The sequence below is a fragment of the Manis javanica genome, chromosome 11, assembly GCF_040802235.1.
Source record: "Manis javanica isolate MJ-LG chromosome 11, MJ_LKY, whole genome shotgun sequence".
Lineage (NCBI taxonomy): Eukaryota > Metazoa > Chordata > Mammalia > Pholidota > Manidae > Manis > Manis javanica.
In genome coordinates this window covers 22451938-22466114 of record NC_133166.1, presented here as the reverse complement: position 1 = coordinate 22466114, position 14177 = coordinate 22451938, and the positions used below count along the sequence as shown (strand labels likewise).

At 45.1% G+C, this 14177-nt stretch overlaps 1 protein-coding gene across 1 annotated transcript in view; it reads right to left on the bottom strand.

Annotated features, from left to right (window-relative positions):
• The window catches only part of CLPB (ClpB family mitochondrial disaggregase), a 147389-nt gene extending 137374 nt beyond the window's left edge, over positions 1-10015 (bottom strand). Inside the window, exons 1-2 of the mRNA XM_037026274.2 lie at positions 9538-10015; positions 6250-6301 (exon numbers count right to left, since the gene is read on the bottom strand). Coding sequence (XP_036882169.2) covers positions 6250-6301; positions 9538-9997 — 512 coding nt within the window. The 5' untranslated portion in view covers positions 9998-10015. The remainder of the gene's footprint in view (positions 1-6249; positions 6302-9537) is intronic.
• Between the last annotated feature and the right edge of the window lie 4162 nt (positions 10016-14177).

Genomic DNA, 14177 nt, shown 5'->3' with positions numbered 1-14177 from the left:
TTCTCTCGTCGATTTCTTCACTTCTTTTCCTGACTTAAGGCCTTCCACCTACTATTCCCTCTAACCGAATGTTCTTCCACCTTGCTCTTCATCCTTCAGAGTTCACTTCAATCACATACTCAGATGCTTTCCCTTAGCAGTACGTATCACCACCTCTACCCCTCCCATACTCAGACTAGATTCCGAAATGTCTTGTACTTCACTTTTAAAAAAAGCTTTATTAAGATATAATTACCATACCATATAATCCTCTCATTAAAAAGTATATGACTCAATTGTTTTTAGTATATTCAAAGTTGTGCGACCTTGACTATTAACTCCAGAACATTTTCATCATCCAAAAGAGAAACCCTAGATCCAGTAGCAGTCACTCCCTATTCCCTCTCAACCCCAACCTCTTCAGTCCATGACAACTGCAAATCTTTCTGTCTCTATGGATTTGTCTGTTCTGGACATTTTATACAAATCGAGTCATATCATATATGGTCTTTTTTGTCTGGCTTCTTTCACTTAGCAAAATGCCTTCGAGGCTCATTCATGTCCTGGTGTGTATCAGCGCTTCATTCCTTTGTACTGATGTAAGTTAAGCTACATCATATTTTTATTTATCCATTCCTCAGTTAGTGGACTTTGAGGTTATTTTCCTCTTTAGACTATTATGAATAAAGCTGCCATGAACATTCGTGTATGAGTACATTAAGGTGCATGTTTTCATTTATCCAGGAGTGGACTTGCTGAGTCATGATAACTATGGTTAACATTTTGAGGAACTGCCAGCTGTTTCAAAGCAGTTATACCACTTCACATTCCCACCAGCAACATATGGGGGTTCCAATTTCTCCACATCCTCACCAACACCTACTATTACCTGTCTTTCTGATTGCAGCCATCCTAATGGGTGTGTAGTGGTATCTCATTGTGGTTTTGATTAGCATTTCCCAACAATGCTAAGAATCTCTTCATGTGCTTATTGGTCATTTGTATATCTTCTTTGGAGAAATGTCTCTTCAGATCCTTTGTCCATTTTTAAATTGGATTATCTTTTTATTGTTCAGTTGTAAGAGTTCTTTATAAATTCTGGATACAAATCTCTTATCAGATAATGCGATTTGCAAATATTTTTGCCCGTTCTGTGGTATAGTCTTTTTATTTTCTTGAAGGTGTCCTTTGAACACAGAAGTTTTTACTTTTGATGAAACCAATTTATCTATTTTATTCTTTGGTTTCTTGTACTTTTGGTGCCATATCACGAAAATTTCCTCCTATGTTTTCTTCTAAGAGTTTTACAGTTTTAGCTCTTACATTTATGTCTACGATCCATTTTAAGTTAATGTGTATCAGTGAGGTAGGGCTCCAACTGCCCTTTTTTGCATGTGGATATGGAGTTGTCCCAGCATCATTTGAAAAATCAAATTGTATTTCCTTTTGAAATACATAATTATAATTGCATAATTAGTCATCAGGCTTCCAGTTAGATTATAAATACCATAAAGGCAGGGACTATGCCCATCTTATTCACTACTGTATCTCTAGCACACAACCCAATGTCTAGCAAATAATAAACACTCGTAAATGTTGGTTGAATGAGGTATAATTTTATTATTAATAATAAACATTCTACAACTCTATGGGTTATAGGTATTTTCATCTCTGTGTTACTTAGGCACATAGGAGTAGGCAACATACGCATTATTTTGCCGGTTCTCAATTTTTGACTCATGTGATCCCTCCTCACCTGGTAAGGGTGTTAGTGAGCTCCTCCAGGGAGGGACTGCTTCTCCTTCCTCATTGTGTTGCCACCACACAAATTCAGCTCAGGGCTAGACACAAAAGACAGGCTGGACTGATGAGTGACTGAGGGACAAATGGACAGTGCCCTCTGTGACCAGGTACCTGCCTGTCTCAGTCGCTCCTGGCCTCAGGCTGGTCCGGTAACACCAAGCAGTATATAATTATCCCCTTCCCCCACTGTTTCTTACCCCAGGCTGTTTCCTGCCTCGGTGCTATCATTCATGCTGTGCCCTTTGCCCAGAATACCTTCCTCTCCTGTTGGCTAAGTGCTACTGTTTTAAGACCCTGATCAGGTGCCATTTCCTCTATGATGCTTTTTCTATCCCCAGGCTGGTGAGAGGCATCTTCTGGGCTCCAGTCTCACAGCACTGATCACACTGTGTTGCCACAGTCTTTCTTGGACTACTTCACAGAAGGCGGGTGTCCTCTGGTCAGGACTCAGAGTATGACAGGTGCTCAGTAAATTTTTGTCAAGGGAACAAATGAACCTAGAGAGACAGAGCAGGCAGTCTCAACTCCAAGATTTATACCATCAGGAGGCTTTCATTTAAGGTTTGGGCTGATGAGCAACTGAGTTAAGCAGTCAGCAGAGAGACCCAGCTCCCTGCTGGGAGAAGGGAAATGGGTAGGGGTGTCGTCTTTCACCTAAGTTTGTTCTGACGGAAATGTGATCTCCTTTGGGAGTACAGGAGGCCTCACTTCTCCCAACCCTGATAGCACCTCCCTTGGCTCAGCCTGGGGCTGGACAGATGTGCCTTCGGTCTGCCCTGTGCCCCAGGTTTCGGGTGAGTGGTTCCCGAGTTCAGGAGCCAAGCTTGGGCTGTGAACAGGGCCACCTGCTCATGCTCCTGACAGGTGGTACAGGGGGCCCCAGGACCAGGCTTCCACTCCTGAAGAGTGCTAACAAGGTTTAAGTGCCTTGGGGGAGGAAGTAGTGAATGGCTGCCACATAAGAAAAAAGGCAGAAGGGATGAAGGAGGACACTCCCTCTGACAGAGCTAATGGGAATATGGAAACAAGACTCTGGACTGTCTGCTTCAGGTTTGCTGAAAAGTCAGTAAAAAGCAACTCTCCCCCAAGTTATGATGTGCTGAAGACAGGGAGGTAATGTGCGGAACTGGATCTTGTCCTGCTCTGAGGAGGCATACAATCAATGATTTATTTAAGGTGAAGCCTAGCCCACGACTCTCTTAATATAAAAAACACAGTGTGGCAAGTAGCAGATCTGGTCTTGCCCCTTTCACCAGGCAGGCCCACCAATAGATGGTCAGCCAGCACCTCATAAAGCAGGGCAGCCTTGCCCACACATCAGAGTCACTGCCCAGAGCTGTTAGCTCAATTGTCTCATACTCTGAGGACTCCTGATCTGTTCCTGATTGAGGCAGCATGTGAACCTCACTGGTTTTCCTGTTTGTGGCCTGAGTATTTCTTCAGTCCTGACATTCAGCCCTGCTTCTCACCTGAACTACTTCTCTTCTGGAAAAGGATGCCTCTCCTGCCACAGGCTGGCTTGGCTGTTCCTAGATGACCCTCACTCCCTTCCAGACTAGAAGAGAGGTGCAGGGCAAAGGAAGGGGAGATCACAGCTAGGAGGAGTCAAGGAAGGCTTCACAAGGACAGCAGCACTTGAGCTGGGTCTGGAAGGCCAGGAGGATCTAAGCAGAGGGTGATAAGCAGCGTACAGAGGGTGGTCTGTGTGGAGGGCTCAAAACCAGGACCCTAAAACTGCAGACTTCCAGTATCCTTGAATAAGATGAAGTACTTACCCTCTGAGCAGAAGGGCCTCAGGCTGTTGCCCTTCACTGTTCAGAGCTCTCTTAAGGCTCTGGGGCTGTTGCCCTTCACTGTTCAGAGCTCTCTTAAGGCTCTGGGGCTGAAGACGGTAGGGGGACATCAAGGCAGAGACACACACAGCACAGTGACCCAGAGAGGGCAAGGGGGAAAGAAGGGTAAGAGATAATGTAACTCACCAGGTCTGAGTTTTACTCCAAATACTATTATCATTGACCATACTGATCATATACATGGTGACCCAACCATGTATAACCTATGTGTAAGTTTGGGTTTTTTAAAATTGAGAATGGGACTCTATTCTGCTATACATAGCTCTGTTGGGCAGAAATAAATGCAGGAAACACAGAGGAAGAAATTAAGAATAACATTAAGTACCTGTCCAGAGTCTAGGACATAGGAAGTCTGAATAAGAACCTGCTGCAGGAATTCAAGAAAGTTTCCATCTAGCAAGGATAGAGAGGCTCTCCCCACCCCACCGCTGGATCCAGATAGGTTAGCAGGAAGAACTGTAATTGGTAGGTAACATGTTTGTTTCCTTGGGACCAGAGACAGGGTCACCCCCTCCCCCCATCTCCAGTGCTCAGCAGAGGCCCATTCAAGTACTCATAAGCAGGAACTGCTTTGGGTGAGAAGGAAGGAAAGCTGTCCTAATTCAGACCTTCATCACCATGAATTTGTCTTACTGAAACAGCCTCTTAGCAGATCAACCTTCAGCCTTTCTGCAGTTCAGATCATCCTTTATCCTTCTAAATGATCCTCACTAGGATACTCCCCTGCTCAAAACTTCCCCTGTCTCCCCGCGGCTTATAGGGCAAGAATTCAAAGCTCCTTACTGTGGGCATTCCAAGCCCACACTCTCAGGTCTCCTTTCCTCTTTCCCAACACTCTGCAACTCTGCACAAGGGCTATCTCAGCAGCATCAATGTGACCTGGGGCCCAGCAGCCAGCCCGCATCTCCTGACCCTGCCTCTGCTCAGCTTGCTCCCTGCTCTTTGCTTCTGGGAGGGAGTGGGGGAGGCAGCGGGGAGGGCAGGGAGGAGACTGCCATGCTGAAAGGCATGGGCATCTCTGACCCCCTCCAAGAGGTGAAGGCACACGGCATCATGACCAAGAGAGATGGGACAAGAGGAGGCAGGAGAAAAGCAGAACAGAGACTAGGGACAGATGAGAGGCCCCTACAAATCCTCTACACAGGCAAGAATGAATGTTCTGAGTCACACACACCATAAATTCAATCACCTTCTATAGTCTTTGAACAGGTGTTTAATTGCTATTAGAAAAACATGTATTTGAAGGAGCTAAAATAATCAATACTTCGGGGTTCAGTGGAACAGGGTAAACTCAGCCTCCCCTGGGTGGTAGAAAGGTGGATTTACTCTGCAAATGAGCTGTCTACCTTGGGTTGCCAAACACAAGCAACAGCCTGGCAGCCCTCAGCAGATACCAACAGGTGACTCCAGGGTCAGAAAGGTCTGAGAGGAGGGAAACAGCCAGGTCCCACTTTATCATGCTGCAGCAAAGACATGAGGCTCATCTGTTTCTGGGGGAATGAAGACGCCATGCAGAGCCTGCAGTTATAAATGGCTCTTATAACAACAAGCTGACATCTGTGCTTGGTTTTTAAGATGCATCATCGCATGTTTATTAAACTATTGCTCCATCATATTTATTTGGCTATGAAACAACTCCCAGCCCATACATCCAGAAGTGGCTTATTAAAAACTAAGCTTTGAACATTAATACTCAAAAGCACCCTTGAGAATCAATAATGCTTCAGATAAAATGAAAGGGAATCAAAGCAGTAAGTCTTGGTGGGGGCTGTAGCTGCCTTTCAACACTTTCTTACATGTTCAGGCAGCTGGAGTGGAGAAGAGCACCAGTGGTGTGTGTTACTGGATGCAGCGACAGCCAGCTCAAATGCCTGATTTCCTGCCTAAAATGTGGATGTGGCAGCAGGAAAGGGGCTGTCCCCATGCTGATCCCCTATGCTGGCCCCAGTCTGAGCATGCATCCTGGACACAGACTCTGCCCTGCCCCTGGCACCAGGCTGAGACCCAGGTTGAATCCTGCCCCTGCCCAAGAACAAGCCTCAGATCCAACTGGCCAGTGGTCATAATGGGCCCGGCTGAGCCAGGGAGCCTGGAGAAATGCAGTCAGCCCCTGGGCAGGGGCCCAGCATGTGCACCCCAGACCTGTAGGCAGTTCTTTCCAGTCCTGGAAGACCTGGCATAAAGGTCTCTTCCAGCTCCTGCCCAGATCCCCAAGCCTCTCCATGGGTGCCCACCTGCACCGCATCCGGACAAAAGCAATTACATGACTAGTTACACAAAGAAACAAGAACAAATTAGAAGATTCCGTGAAGAACCTATGGGACATTAAGGGGACTTCAAACCATGCCCTATGAGGAACAAAACAGTGGAAGAATCCAGGGATGTTTGGGGTCAGAAAAAAGGAGACAAAGGGCTGACTCCCTACCTTAAAGTAGCTAAGGACTGACCTGGGCCAAGGGAGCCCAGGTTACACTGTGTGACTACAGAGATGTCAAAGGCTTCAGCTCTCAGCTTATTGTGATGCTGTCCCCCAAAGCAGCCACCACCAGAGGAAGGAGCTCACCCTGCTCAGCCCCTCCTTGGGGGAGAACAAGGTCTGGGGTTTGACACTCACCTGCTGACTTCTGGGACATTGTTGGCACGAGCAGCTTCCATCATGGCTGCATCTGGAAAGAGAGGGGGCACTGGTCAGATCCCTGGGACAGGAGAAGTGGAAAGGGTCCAGAAAATGGGCTTTACCAAGGAACATGATGCCAAGATAATATAAAGAGAAAGCTAATCATCCACTATCCACATGGTATCCACAGTTAGCAGCTTGTCTTCCACATCCATACAGAGCCCAAACTCTTAACCCCTCCCATCATGCAGGTGACCCAGCTAAGGTGCTAGCACCACATCCCAGGTAAGGTGCTAGCACCATGTGGTGCCTATGGTAAATGCTCAGTGTGTGAATTCCGTTACTCTTCATTAGTTGTAAAGCTCTGTATAATATATTTTAAATGACTATTATCAATCATTTCTGACCTTGCCCTACTTTCTCCCTCAACTCCACTTTCTCAGCCTAGTTTTAAATCTTGATGTCACAGGTCACAAACACAGCAGGAGGGACAGGATGGGGAAAAGCAAGCAGAGGTGTGAGCCCCTTTGAGAGCAGAGCGAGCCTCAACCAGGAGTCAGGAGGCCTAGCTCCAACTCTGCCCCCTATTCGCCATGCGCTGTGACAGCCTCTTTCCCTCCCAACCCCTGCTTCCCAGACTATAATGTAGACGCAATAATCCTTGCCCAGTAGGCCACACAAAGATGCTAAGGAGAGGAAATGATGGTTGAAAAATCTGCAAAGTCCTCAGTGCCAAGCCCAGCAAAGGAAACCCAAAGCAGAGGGTTCCAAGCCCTTTGCAATCACCTGCAGAAAAGCACTGCTTAACCACCTGCAGGCTGTTGGCACCACCTTGTGGCCACAAAGAAAAACTGCCTGATGCCGAAAATGTCAAAAGTCAACAGCAGAGGCACAATTTTTTAGTCAATACCAAATGCCCAAGTAGCCCCTTGTGCCTAGCCTGGTTCTGAACTCCACTGCTGAACACTGGATAGACTCCTACCCAGCCCTGCCTCAGGGAATTCCCAGTCCAGCCAAGAGACCCACCCAGCGAAACATGAGAGGAGGCAACAAAGCAGGACTGAAAGAGCAGATCTGGAGACAGACCGACCTGGGCTTCTGTCCCAACTCTGCCACTTACTTGCTGTATGACCTGGCCTAAGCCCCTAATCCTGGCCCTCGGTTTCCTTATTTATACAATAGGGACAAGACAGCCACCTTACCATACCTATGCAAACCGATTCTGTGGTTTAAACATATGTTAACTCCACCCCACCTAGACCCAGAGCAGGCCTTTCCTGGCCATCTTCCCCATTGTTCTCCAAGCACACACCCTGGCATGCTCAGCAAGCCCCTAGTTGGAAGGGGAATAAGGCTTCCTGAGAAATCGCTGTACTCATTCTTCCCTCGCACTGTAGAAAGAACTGGTTTCTGCAAAGTCACAGAGGAATGAGCAGGAATAAGAACCAGGGCCTCTTAACTCCTAAAGGGTAGGTTCTACCACATGGCACTATGGGCCTGAGCTCACAACCCCATGTCAGGGACAGGGTAGCTAGCAAGTCTGAACAATCTGAACTGGTTCTGATTTGGGTTATCTATTTCAGTAGAGAGACCCTGGTCCCCTTTGGGGTTCACATGCCACAAAGTCCCTATGAACCTCTAAGGCACGATCTTGGACACCTCCCCAAATCCATCTAAACACACTGGCCTCAGGACATTCTCTGTTTATGAACTTTCCATGGCTCTCCACTGCCTGACAATGGAGACATTCCAAACCCTCCTGCCTGACATCCAGGCCCCACTCCATCTGCTCTCACCTCAGTCCAAAGACCTATCCTCTAACCAGGCTGGCCATCCTATTAGCTCCACACACCATGCTGACTTACGACTCCCGTATTTTTGTTCCCTGAAGCTTCTGCATGGAATACAGTCCAATTCAATACACATTTACTGAGTACCTACTAAGTTCCAGACACTATGATGAACAAATGATCTATGAAGGTATTCAGGAAAGGAGCCGGTTATCAGCCTGAAAAAAATATAAGATGCATTCCCTGTCCTTGAGGAGCTCACAATGTCACCCACTTACCTCACCCTTCAGAGCTCAAGTTCAAATTCCCCACCCTCCAGGGGTCTCCAGTCTTCCAGGAACACTCTCCTGACTCCCCCAACAAGGCACAGTCAGACCACTCACCAGACCCTGAGGCCTAATGACCCACATTGTCCCTTTAACTGACTCTGTGCTAAATTAGGAGTTCCACGCCTAGCCCAAAACTGGGCACAAAGAGGGTACTCAAAATAATGCTGAAAGTTATGGAACCATAGCGTGCCTAACCTAGAAGAGCCCACAGAGTCTCTATTTCAGCGCCCTCACTTTGTAGATGAGGAAACAGGGGGCCAGTGAGGAGGAGCAAGAGTCCAAACAATAGGAGTTAAAGGAAGAAACAAAGTAAGATCCCAGGTGTCCTTACTCCCAGTCCAAGGCCCTTCTTTGATAGCTTGCCATGACTGCTGAATAAACCAATGCCAAGGCAGTCCCTGCTCCTGCTCCGAAGTCTTAGAGCTTGGGATCATTCAATCTATGAATACCATGACTTCCCCAACAACTGAGAACCTGAATGGCTGGACCATTGTAAGCCAGCAGTCTGGCCCTCTGCCTGCTCTCCTAGTCCCTGCTCAGCTCCATGCACCCAGGTGAGATGCCAATGTGGGTGAGCCAGCCTCCATGGTTGCTATCGGTCTCTTCCTTCTCCTGCCAACTGCCCCACATAGCAAGCTCACCTGGTCTGAGCCCTGTCACAGCAAAGCCTTGGGAGTCTAATGGACAGACCCAGACTACTGAACTCCAGGAGTCAAAATAACAGCACCGTTAAAAGTACTGACAAATCCTCTTTCACTGTATAAGTGGGGAACCAAGCCAGAGAGTAGCAAAGGGGGCACAGTGGTTAGTTAGCATCGAAACCAAATCTTTTCTTTCTTTCTTGGGGCACCTTAGTGGGGAAGCTTTTCTAAACCATTTAGTAGCTGCCCTTAAAACACACCGCGGGTTCCTGGAGACCTCTTAAAAGAACTGGTCCAGGAAGAATATTAAAACATAAAAGGAGCATGCTCTAATTTTAGATGTTTAGTACAATGCTCCCATTTGTACAGATGGACAAAGTGATGCCTAAAGAAGGAAGGCTGGCCTATGACGGGAGATCATGTAACTCAGAGGCAGTGCCCAGCCCCTAAATCCACCCTCCAGAGATACTGAGCCAGGCCACTCCTCCCGCCTCTCCCTCAAACCCAGAGCGTGCCGATAATCACCCTTGTTGGATGGGCTCTTGCTGTAACAGTGAACCACCAGAGCCGTAGCCAGAGCCCACATTCCCATTCCAGTCCTGCCGGGTACCGCGCTCCAGGTGTCCTGCTCCGGGAGTGCTTCTTCAGGAAAAGGAAGGCGTCCCCATGTGGCGGCTGCGAGGCACTGGGTCTCGGTGTGTCCTTTCTGGCGCCCCCCGGTGGCTGCCCCTCCGGTGAACAAGGCCGGATATGTTCCAGGGCGCCCCCCGACGGCCGCCCTCAGCCACTGCGGCTCCCCGCGACCGCCGGTAGTAACACTCCCGCAGGAGTCACCTCCACGGCTCTGGAGCGTTGGGGACCTAAGCAGCTGGAGGAGGAGTCGCGGCGCTGGCGCTGTTCTCTTTAACATCAGGGACCCCAGCATCGCTGACAGCAGCTTTGATAACCCCCTGGTGCCGGCCACTGTGCTGGCCACGTCCAACATGGCTGCCGCGGCGCATTCGAAGACGCAGCGAACGGGGTGGAATTGCGTACGCCTCTTGGGAGTAGTAGTCCACAGCCAGAGATCTCTCCCCAGCTGAAGAACAAATAAACTACACTTCCCAGAAGGTCGTGGAACGTGTCACAATGACTGCCGACACACGGAAGCCCGAAGCATGTTGGGAAATGGAGTCCATGGACTTTAGGCGGCTGGCGTGGTAAGAAGAAAAATGCCGGGGTGGGACGTGAGGTTTAGAGTTAAGGTTCGAAGCCCAAGCCTCTTTCTGAGTTTAGTTAATATACGCGACGCAGTTTCTATCTGGTCTAAGTTTAATAGGGATCTTCAGAAGAGGCATATTATGAAACGTATATTTCTTTCATCCTGGGACAAGTTTTCGAGATGTCTAGCGTAACCGGTGCACCTGAAATAAGAATTTCTTTTATTTTCCTACTCAGACTTCCTTTCGGTTAAAGAGCTGACTCCTGGGCTTGCTTTCTCACTTATGTTATATTCAAAGGGCTTTCACGTGGCTTCATTGCATCTTCATGGCAGCTGCGTGTGGGAAGCTGAGCAAGGACCATTACTGCCGTCTACAGGGAGGGAAATTTTGGCTCAGAGGTGAAATGATTTGCCGGTAAGTCAATAAATAAAGCTCAGGTTTTCTAACTCCAAACCCAACACCTACACCTCTATCTCGCCCCCTCTTTTCCAGACGGAACCCACAGGCAGACGAAAAAACTCTTTTTTATGTCAGTCCTCTCTCACTCCTGAATTTCCTTTAGGTCTCTGTTCAATCTTCGCATTACCAGAACCGTCCTTGACGATTTTATTTAAAATAGTAATCTCCCTTCCTGCATCCTTCGTACCCTGCTAATTTTTCTTCACAGCACTTACCACATGACATACTAAATATTTGTTTTATTTATAGTCTTTCTCCCGTAGAACGTGAGCCTGATGAAACAAGGAAAAGTCCTTTTTCACTTTTCTATCACCAGCACCCAGAAAAATGGAAGCAAAACAGTTACTCAATAAATACTCATTCAATGAAAGGATTACTTCCACCTTATTAGCAGGGGGAAATGAATATAAGGTTTGGCGTGCAGGCAGACCTGGATTTCAATTTTGACTCGTGCGTGTGATTGCTAATTTCCTTATTATTGTCAAACACAATAATACCTACCTTCAAGAAGACTGCTGGTATTAGATGAGATAATATGTAGACAACCTCCATCTCTGGCTCACAGTAGGTCTTCAAGAAATGGCAGCTATCACTGTATTCCCTGCTCTCCCACTGAATTCCCTATATCAAACTTGAGGGCAGAGATAGTTTTGTCATTTCTGCATCCCTTAGCAAGGCACTCAGCAAACAGCTGTCGAATGAACAAATGAATATTTTTAAAGTACTCAATGCCAAAGCATTTTGACATCCATATTTTAAGAGACTCACAGGACATTCTTGGGTTATAACAGCTTCACCCTGCCTGTATTCTTAGAATATGTCTGCTTCCCAACATTGCACGCTTTCCTATATTAACAAACAGAAGATAGTGAATGTAATTTGTTTTCCTGATGATCAAGGTGATTGCTATCACAACAGATTCTTTTGTACCATGTTGTAAAAGTATGCACTTATACTAACCCAGGCCACACTCAGAAGATATTTTCTAAATAAATATCGTACCACCTCCGTTTCTTGTCATCTGTGTCTTTCCCATAGAACCAAAGTGTGGCATCTGGGCAGAGTAACATGGATATTTTTTACACTAAGGATAAGAATTTCATTTATGGTAAGTCCTCCATCTTATGTAAATGGGGAAAAAACTGGATTTCTTTTTTTTTTTTTATTAAGGTATCATTGATATACTTATGCTCAGGTTTCACATGAGCAACTTTGTGGTTACTAATTTCCTCCTATCATCAAGTCCCCACAACATAACCCATTACAGACACTATCAGCATAATAAGATGCTATAGAGTCACTACTTGTCTTCTCTGTGCTATACTTCCTTTCCTGTGCCCTCCCATATTACGTACCCTAATCGTAATACCCCTTAATCCCCTTATCCCTCCCTTCCCACCCATCCTCCCCAGTCCCTTTCCCTTTGGTAACTGTTAGTCCACTCTTGGGTTCTGTGAGTCTGCTGCTGTTTGTTCCTTCAGTTTTTTCTTTGTTCTTATACTCCACGGATGAGTGAAATCATTTGGTACTTGTCTTTCTCCACCTGGCTTATTTCACTGAGCATAATACCCTCTAGCTCCATCCATGTTGTTGCAAATGGTAGGATTTGTTTTCTTCTTATGGCTGAGTAATATTCCATTGTGTGTATTTACCACATCCTTATCCATTCATCTACTGATGGACACTTAGGTTGCTTCCAAGGAAATTGGATTTCTATCTTACCCCTTCCAACAAAATAAATACCTACTGAATCAAGAGTCAAATGTGAAAAAAAAAATCTAGAAAAAACAAAGTAATTGAAAAAAATAAGTAGGGACACTTTTTAGGCATGATACAAAACTCAGAACCCACAATAGAAAAGATTGATATATCTGACTTTACAAAAAATCGTTCTGATGGGAAAAATACCATAAACAGTGAAAAATATATTCACACAACAGTGATAAAGGGCTGAGTAATACAGAGAACTATAAAACATAAAGACCTTCAATACAAATGATAAATGGACCAGGGCAGTGCCACTGCTTATTTATGCCACACCTTTGTGCAAAGTAAAGAATGGGGCTCCCAGGGATGAATTAGAAAAAGGACCCCTGCACGGTGTTCATGGCTAAGTGAGTGTGCCTCTAGATTTCAGCTTCCTTGAACTGCATATCCAAACTTAGCAGCCCCAAAGGATAACCAAAGAGCTCATGAGAAAAAATACAAATTATATTTAAACATATGAAAATATGCTCAGTTATACCCATATGAGAAATGTATAAATCAAAGCTATAATGATCCAAATCTTGCACCTTATATCAAAAAGTATCTCAAAATGGATTGTAGACCTAAATATAAAACCTAAACTCTAAAACTTCTAGAAGAAAATATGGAGAAAATCTTCTAAGGCAAAGATTTCTTAGATACAACACCAAAACATCCATTTTTTTAATGGACTTAACTAAAATTAAGAACACTTGCTCCTCAAAAGCCACTGTTAGGAGAATGGACAAGCAACAAAAAGGAGAAAATATTTGTAAATCATATATCCAATAAAAGACTTGTGCCAGAATATAAAAAGAATTCTCAAAACTCAATAAGAAAAAAACCCAGCTTTTAAGATGGGAAAAATATTTGAATATACACTTCACTACAGGGTAATAAGCACATGAAAAGACCCTCAAAACCATTATTCATGAGGAAAAAAATTAAAACCACAATGAGTTATCATTATATATCTACAAGAATTTCTAAAATTAAAAGGACTGACCATACCAAATATTGATGAGAATGTAAAACAACTGGAACACCCAAACACTGCTGGTGGGAATGTTAAATGGTACAATCCTTTGAAAAACAGTTTGGCACTTTCTGTAAAAGTTAAATATATACCTATCTTATGATCCAGCCATTCCACTTCTAGGTATTTACCCAAGAGAAATAGAATGTGCATATGTCCATACAGAGATTTATACATGAATGTTTTATTTGTGACTGTTATAAACTGGAAACAAACTAAATGTCCATCAACACAAGAATGGGTAAGCAAACTGTAGTGTGTCCATACAATGGGACACTACTTGGAAATATAAAGGAATGAACTACACATTGTAGTGTAAGGAATACACACATCATATTAGTCAATTTATATAAAATTCTAGAAGATAAAAACTATAGTAACACAAAGCAGACCAGTGGTTATATGGGGATGAGAGGGGAAGAACAGTGGGAGGGAGAGAGTATAGAAGGGCAGACGGAAAGCTTTAGGGGTGATGGATATGTTTGTTATCTTGGTTGTGGTCATTCTTTCACAAGGATGCAAATGTCAAAATTGATCAAATCTACACTTTAGACATGTACAGTTTATTTATGTCAATTATACTTTAATAAAATGTTTTTAAAAACTATAAGGTATGGATCACCTATCAGATTGTACATGTGTAAAATGAGAAATGTTTTGGGGTATTTTAATAGCAAGAGAAATATCCCAAAACTTTCCTCATTGGAAACAGGCTAAATATC